We start from the raw sequence: 8731 nt of genomic DNA on the forward strand, positions 1-8731 counted from the left end.
GGTTTGAACTGCCAATCTTGTAGTTTGTGGTCCAGTGCCTATCCTACAGAGCCACACCAGAAGGCTATATATGTATGGTGTGGTACTGTGGGTTAATGCGCTGGACTGCAAAGTTTTAATTTCATACAAAACCAAATCAAAACAACTGCCATTGAGTTGATTCCAACTCATAGTAACCCTGTATAGGGTTTCCAAGGAGTGACTGGTGAGTTTGAACTGCCCATCTTGTGGTTCAAACTGAGTTTGTGTTCCAGTGCAGAGTAGAAAGCCACACCTTTTTCCCTTGGAGTGGCTGGTGGGCTTGAACTGCTGATCTTGTGGTTAACAGTCTAGTGTGTAACCCACTACACTATAAGGGTTTAATGTGTGCTGTTGAGTCAGTTCCAACTCATTAGGGTTTTTGAGGAGTGACTGGTAGGTTTGAACCATTGACGTTGTGGTTAGCAGCCCAGAGCTTTATCCTATAGCCCCACACCAGGACTACTTGTTGTTCAAGTGCTATCAAGTCAGTTCTGACCCATAATGACCCTGTACAGGGTTTCAGAGGAGTAGCTGTTGGGTTTGAACCACCAACTTTGTGGTTTGCTGTCCAGTGCTGATCCTATAGTGCCACATCAGAAGTCCTTGGGTTTAGTTGAATTCAGCTATTATTATAATCAACAAAGTTTAATTGTGGTTCAGTAGAGATGATTTCAAACACAGTGCTATTTTTCACATTAGCAATGGGTCCTCTGTAAGGTACTTCCTCAGCAAGTGTATATTCTGAGAACGTGGAACTCTAGAAGCTCCCAGTGAATACACTTTGCAAAACCTGCTTGAGATGGAAATTCTAAGCTTCTTGTGATTTTAAGATTTCTTCTAAAGGGTTACAGGGCCCCTTCTGACTCTACCCTTAGTCCTCTGGAATCTGAAAACCAGCCTGTAAATCCATCCTTGAATCACTCTTGGAGGCTCCTGCTGGCGCCTACGCCCTCTTGGTCATTGTTTACCACTTTGCAGGTCCTGGTCCTTGAGTTCAGAGATGCCCACATTCCTTGCTCATCCACCCAGGATCTTTTCTATTTAGGTCTGGCAGTGTGTATTTAAAAAGCAAAACAAAACAACAACAACAAAAACAACAACACTAAAAAACAAAAAAAAAAAACCAACCCCCAAAAACCGGATGGGAGACTCTAAACTTTCTTTCAGATCTAAATGATGATGAAACAGTCAGTCAGAGCCTGAAGTCCCAGAAAAGAGGACAGAAATTGAGTTGCTCGTCTTTGGAAAGAATGAGATGATATTTGAGAATGTGCTGAAAAGGAAAAATTAAACCTAAACCTTTTAAAAGGAAAAATTAAGTTGAGTCAATTACTTTGTCTTTTATTAAGTTAGACAAGGCCAATTTTAAAAAAATTGTCCCAATTGCAAAACATCCTGTGATGCTCATTCTTGTTTTAGGGACAGAGTCAGGCAGTTGTGGAGAAATAATCATTTGGTGTATTTGACCAAACTAAGCAAAATCTCATTGTCAAAGAGTGGAATTTGAGAGCTGCATAATTAATTAGTCCAAAATTCAATTTTATGGGAAAGGAAACTGAGCCATCCATGTAAGTGTATACGAGCTACCTGAGGAGACACTTTTGGTGTGTGTCTGTAGGAACTAAGAAACTAAGCTCTCCTATCTTCATTAAATAGTTCAAGTTCCCCTATCTTCATTGAATAGTCCAAGTTTTATAATTTACTGATAAATGCTCTTTTGGCAGATTTTTCTAGTTTGTGTTCTGAACGTGGTCAAGGACTTATTTTCAAAGCTATGTTAAACAGACCTGTTATTGTTAAGTGCTCTCGACTTGGTTGTGACTCATAGTGACCCTGTATAGTGTTTCTGAGGAGCAGCTGGTGAGTTTGAACGGCCGACCTTGTGATTCAAAGTCAGGTACAGACCCTATAGCATCACACTAGAAAACCTATAAAACAGACTTAAATGTTTTTAACTAAGGAAAGGGATATGTAAACAAAAAGACTAAGATATTAAAGAAATGGATAAGATACAGTGTATTGAATGGTTTTTATGCAGAAACCTTATTTGATAGATAGCTGTAGGATCTTAGTTTTGTTTAAGAATTTGCCACTCCACTTTTTGTTTTGAAATAAATGAATGACGGCTGTATAATTATACTGCTTACTAAAGTCAGGAACCTAAGTAATGCTATCTTTGTGAATGACCTCCTGCTTAAAACTTATTTAAAATTAATGATATAAATAATCTAACAAGGCAGTTCCATTGTACATTTCTGGGAGCAAACAAAATGCAGTGTGGTTTAATAGCCAAATAGCTGTTTGATATTTTTTCCCATCTGTCTCCACATTTGGTTATAAACTGATAGAGAATTATTGAAAACGCTGCATATAAACATTAAAAGAGAGATATGGACAGTCTGAGCTACCCATTATAATCAATCTTTAGTTCTATTGTCATTGCCTCAGGGACACTCCATTTCATATCACATGTCCCTTTTGAAAAGTAATCACTAAGGCTCAAGTAACATTTAAGCACAACAAGCAAATGCATAATTTATGGACCTTTTTGGTTTTTTTAAATTTTATTTTAATGAAACAACAGGACAACAGAAAATTCTTTTTCATGCGTTAATGTTTTTCTTTTGCTCCTTCCTTTTCATTCTGCCTTTGCAGATTGGGGCCCTGAAGGACTACTACCACTTCTACCATAGCAGGACGATTAAAAGGGCAGTTCTCTCAAGCAGAGGAACCCACAGTTTCATTTCAATGGAACCAAAGGTAAGAAGAACCCATCTGGGTGGGGACCAAGAGGCAAAGCTTCTGCATTTTTCATTGGTAATATCATACTAGGAGATGGTGACCAGTATGAAGGCTCAAGTTTCTAGAGTGTCATGCTATGCTTTGTTCAAGTGCCATTGCTTTCTCTTCAGACAAGGAATAGACAACGGCTTGATTTTTGCTGATATACCCTTCTCATCTCAGTTGATATACCACCATGTGGTACCCATAGGAATGGGTTTTCTTTCTTTCTTTTTTGTAACTTTTTAATATGAATTGGGTAAAAGTTTACAGAGCAGATCATCAGTTTTCCATTCAACAATTTACACACATTTTATTTCATCTCATTGATTGCAGTTTCCCCAATGTAACATCATTTAGTCCACTTCCTCCCTTTGTTTCCTCTTTCCATTCTTCCTTTCCTAACCCTTGTAAACTTTGTCTTTGGGTCAATGCTGCATTTTTGATCTCACCTAGTTGATTAGTCTAAGGTATGTGTACCTCTCTAGTGGTATTATGTCCCTGAAAATTGAACCTTACAGTAGAGTTCCATTCCAGACCTGAAGGGTGACTAAGGGCCATAATCTCCAGGGGTCGTACCAGTCTCTAAATGGGGATGAGTTCTTTTGGAAGATGGAGAAGGAAAGAGGGAAAGAGAGATTTGGGATTTATTTAGTGTTAAGAATATCATTGTTAAGAATATAAGTGATAGTGTTAAGGAGTTCTGGTAGCGTAGTGGTTACGAGTTGGACTGCTAATATTATGGTCAGCAGTTTGAAACTACCAGTGGTTTCACAGGAAAAAGATGAGGCTTTCTGCTCCTGTCAGGATTTATAGCTTTGGAAACCCTATACGGGGTTGCCGTGAGTCGGAACCGACTCCAAGGAACAGAATCACTACCAAGAATATCATGCTTTTTTTTTTTTTTGCATACAGATCTGAGGTTATGAGAGCCATACAAGGAAGGATCTCTTCTAGAACCCTTAGGACAGGCCTTGGCTCACAATGAATCGTCACTCTTAGCTGCTATTAGTAGAGCTATGCCTTTGACCTAACTAAGTATTGGACTGTGTCTGGAACTGGTGGATACTGAGCACAAATGAACAGGTAGAAGCAGGCGCCTACTCTACAGGTTACTGTATAGCACAATGCCTTCTAGGGTTAATTGTGCATCTTTCTTATACTTTGGCTTTGCTCCAAATTCTGCTAGGTTGTACAGACAGCATATTCCAGGGTAAATCTAGAAGTAAGTATGATAAGCCCAGGCTTCCTACCCCAATTTTAGAAAAAGATGACTACTTGGAAGTGGGAGAGAGGAAATTGGGGTGAGTGAGGGACACAAGGAAAACAGACTAATAGTAACTAAGGTGTTTGAGGGCAAATTCTCCTTTTTAAGTTTGAGGAAGGGACTGACTGACTTCTGACTGAGAATTAATTGGCCGCTCAGAGGTGTCAAGTAAACAGGAAGCAAGAACAGCTGCCCCAACTTGTCCCAGTAACTCTCTGGGTTCCCTGCCCATTATTTATTGATTAGGATGCTTGATTTTCATTATGTTTTGGGTTTGCTGTGTGAGCTCATTTTCAAATAAATTGTGAACAAGTTCCTACCAGTGAGCATGGCATGCTCAGTGAGAGATTCCTCGAAAATCGTATTCCTTATTAAAGCAAAAATTAATATGCAAATTAGGTTTACAATTTGAAGCTCTGCCCTCTGTTATGTGCCATGGCTTGCCTCATCTATTATTTATTTATTTTCTGAAATATTATGACACACTGTTCATGATTGTGAAATTGTGATGTGAATAGATAAAGCACTTTCTCCTGTTGGTAAGTGCCGTGAAGCCAGTTCTGACTCATAGCGACACTCTGGGGTTTCTGAGAAAGGGCTGGTCAATTTGAACTCCTGACCATTTGGTTAGCAGTCCAGCACCACACCAGAACTTCTTTTTCTAGGTCCTGATTTTTATGCATGGGGTATAGGAATATCTCCTAATGCTTTCCCTTTGGTTGTCTGTGGGTTAAATTTTTTTCTCCCCTTCATCTCTATTCAGAATTGAATGTCTCTGGGAAAACAATCTGGGTATTTTGGAATTAGCTAGTTTTAGAAGCAAAGACACGTTTTTCATCTGCTAACCAGCTTTTTAAAAACTTTCTTGAACTTTAGTAATTAAAATGATTCCAATTTCAGACCTCTGTGCATAGTCTATGTGAATTTGAAAAACTAAGTACATGTTGGCTTGGAAGGAAGAACAAAATGTAATGAGGCATTGTATTCATGAAGGGTTTGCTGAATATGGAGCTTTTTCAATCCTTAATCTTATCTTCAGGCATCTTTTTTTTTTTTTTTTTTAAACTGTTTTATTGTGAATTGTGTGATAGTGTACATGGAACAATGTTATCTTTGCATTCATCCTATCATGTATCATTTCATTGCCATGGTTAAAATCCCCTCTTTGCTTCATCAACCAACCAAAGGGTATACCTTGTCAAGCCTGCCCCCCCAGGTCATCAGCACACAGCCTCTCTCCCTCTCTGGGTCTAGAGTCTCCAGCCACTCCATCTCTCCACATCATTGTCTCTGCCTCCATCTGTGGCGTCACTATTTCTCTGGGTAGGGTCCTGCACTCCTCTCTTTTCCCTTGATGGTCCCAGGGGCCTCCGCTTCTGACCTGCAAAGTCAACCACTCCCCTCCTTTTGTTGCAAGACATCTACCTTTACATTTCCAATCCTAACAGTCAGTCCTGATAGTAATTATTCACTGTTATACCACATGAGTGCTATCCCCATCTCCTTTCATCAGTTCTGCCCAGACAGATTGGATAGTACTCACTGGAGATTCTCCTTTCCTCCACGCCCTCTGGATCTAGGCTCCCTCTTGAAAGCTTGTAATCCAGTCACTTCTTGCCTTTGTAGCCCCCACATTTTGGGTAGCCAATGTCCAAGTTGCCCATTCCTGTTTACCCTGTGTATAGCGGGGGTGGGAATAATCCTCGTTGTAAAGATTTGTTCCCTCTTTTGAGCTACTGCATCCATAGGTGTAGGTCAAGTTCATCAAATTGTATCAGATTACATCTTGAGGCATCTTAGTCTTCATTTCTTCTTCTTTTCAGTGCATATGTGTGATCCAACAAAGACCTTGAATGCTGGGACACATAGTACTTCAAATGTCTACCCTTTCCTCACGCAGAACACATGAGATGAGCCATTGCTGGCCAGTCCAAGAATACATGCTCAGTTGATCTTTCGCCTCAAAAACAGAACACTTATATCAGGACCTTATTGTACTGCTCTCCATTTTGATGCTTCCTACCAAACCAGTTAGACAGAAGAACTACACGTCTCCAACTTGGAAGACAGAATAACACACATGGAGGATTGCACATAATTTGTTTTTTGTAGTCCTTTGCAGTTCATTCATTCATTAACTACGTTATTTATAAGTTGTTATTTATAAGTGCCGTTGAGTCAGTTCTGACTCATAGTTACCCTGTATAGGATTTCTGAGGAGTAGCTGGTTAGTTTTAACCACCAACCTTGCAGTTCAAATTGACTTTGCAGTCCAGTGCTTTATCCCACAGTGCCATACCAGACTCCAGCCCTGAGTATATTCCAGGCCCTGTGTTAGATTCTGGGGGTTCCCAGGTGTAGTAAAACCTCAAATGGCCTCACTGTTGCTCTCTATGAGAGTAACTTTCAAGGACCCAAGGAGATTTATAGTTTACAGTGTTTCCCAGTCTTAAGGAGAAAAGCAAAGAAGAAAGGGGTTTCTACTACATCCTTCCTTCTCCAGGTTCTTCCTCAAAAAGCTTGGGCCAATGTCAATATTTTTATTTTTCAATTAAAGAAAAACTTTTTAATTACAGCAAAGTTGTAAAAATGTTACAGAGAATTCCTATATATTCCCAGAATCCTTTAAAGGTGACCATCTTACCTTACTTTATCCTTCTTTATCTCTCTGTGTGTATAGTATCTATACATATGTGTTCCTACACATGCAGTGCATACATATGCATACGAATATTTATGATGTTGTTATTGTAGTTGTGGGTGCCATCCAGTCAATTTCAACTCATTCTGGTCCCATGTGACAGAGCCACTGTTCAAACATTGGGTGAGTTTGAACCCTCAATCGTTTGTTTAACAGGAAAGCACATCACAGTTGTACCAACCTGACTTCTTATAAATATATAGGTTTGTTGTTTTTGTTATGTGCCATAGAGTCGGTTCTGACTCATAGCGACCCTATACAGGGTTTCTGAGGCTGTAAATCTTTATGGGAGCAGAAAGCCTCATCATTCTCTCGCAGAACAGCTGGTAGTTTCCAACTGCTCACCGTGTAGTTCACAGCCCGATTTGTAACCACTACGCTACCAGAGCTCCTTCCATAAAATATTGTTGTTGTTGTTGTTATATGCCATAGAGTCGGTTCCAACTCATAGCGACACTGTACAGGGTTTCCAAGTCTGTAAATCTTTACTGGAGCAGAACGCGCCATCTTTCTCCCGTGGAACAGCTGGAAGTTTCCAACTGCTGACCCTGCGGTTCACAGCCCGATTCGTTACCAGTATTTTTCTGAAAATGTAGAAGCAGATTGAAGTCATGATGCTTCTTTACCTCTAAATACTTCACTTTGTATTTCAATGAGGGCATTCTGATACATAATCATATTATCGTAATGATAACCAGAAGGTAACACTAATTTAATATGATTGGCTAAATTATAGACTTTATTCAAATTTCTGGGAGGGATTACATTTAATTTTCATGTATTTCAAAGTCCCCTAAAATCTGTTATATTTCCTTCAGGCCGTTTTTTTTTTTTCCCCCTTCTAATTGTTTGCTTTCCATGTACTCCAACTTTTTAAAGCATATAGACTAAGATAGTTTTGTTAGTTATTCTGGTAGTCCATGTTACTTTTAAGATTCTTCTCCAGCACTATAATTCAAATGCATCGATTTTCTCTAGTCTTCCTTATTCATTGTCTAATTTCATATGCATACGAGGCAATAGAAAATAGCATGGCTTAAGGCAGGTGCATCGTACTTCTCAGATTGGTAGCTTTGCTCTTCAATACTTTAGGGAGGTCTTTTGTAGCTACTACTAGTATTGTAGGAGCTCTGGTAGCATAGTGGTTACAAGTTGGGCTGGTAACCTCAAGGTCAGCAGTTCGAAATTACCAGCCATTCCTCAAGAGAAAAACGAGGCTTTCTGTTCCCGTAAAGATTTACAACCTCGGAAACCCTATATAGGGTCGATATGAGTCGGAACCGACTCCACGGCATATAAGTACCACGTAGTGATTATGAATCGGGGTGTGAGCTACAAGGTCAGCAGTTTGAAACTACCAGCTGTTCTGCCGGAGAAAGATGAGGCTTTCTGCTCCCGTAAAGATTTACAGCCTCGGAAACCCTATACAGGGTCGCTATGAGTCAGAACCGACTCCACGGCACATAACAAGAACAACAAGTGTAATAAAGGAGTAGTACTTAGCAACAACACTAGAATAGTAATAATGAAGTCAACTTTTGCAGAATAATATTTGGTACAGTATTATAGCAGCTGGCCCAACAAGCTTTCCAGTGTTCTTGCCCATAAAATTTTATTTTTGGCGGAACAACATTTCTCCAAGAAATCCAAGCTAAATTTCAGAAACAATAGTCTGAGTTAATTAATATTGGAAGCCTAGCATTAGTTTCCATTTTGGAAAAACTATTTCAATGTATTATTTATCATAGACTCACAGATTCCGTAGACTTTAGAGTTGATTTAGTTGTACCTTTTTGCTTTTCATTGTACTTTTTTTTTTTTTTAACGTTTTATTGTGAATTATATGATAGTTTACATGGGAGAACTTTAGTTTTACATTCATTCCATCTTATATCATCTCACTGCCATGGTTCCAATCCCCTCCATGCATCATCAACCACCCAAAGGGTATATCCCAGAAA

General features: G+C 39.3%; 1 protein-coding gene across 1 annotated transcript in view; it reads left to right on the forward strand.

Annotated features, from left to right (window-relative positions):
- LOC102827704 (proprotein convertase subtilisin/kexin type 5-like) overlaps window positions 1–8731 on the forward strand; it is a 472359-nt gene that overhangs the window by 55050 nt on the left and 408578 nt on the right. Inside the window, exon 2 of the mRNA XM_006834928.1 lies at window positions 2677–2781. Within this exon, the coding sequence (XP_006834991.1) occupies window positions 2677–2781 (105 nt within the window). The remainder of the gene's footprint in view (window positions 1–2676; window positions 2782–8731) is intronic.

This window comes from Chrysochloris asiatica, unplaced genomic scaffold, assembly GCF_000296735.1.
Source record: "Chrysochloris asiatica unplaced genomic scaffold, ChrAsi1.0 scaffold00014, whole genome shotgun sequence".
In the NCBI taxonomy this organism is placed as follows: Eukaryota; Metazoa; Chordata; class Mammalia; order Afrosoricida; family Chrysochloridae; genus Chrysochloris; species Chrysochloris asiatica.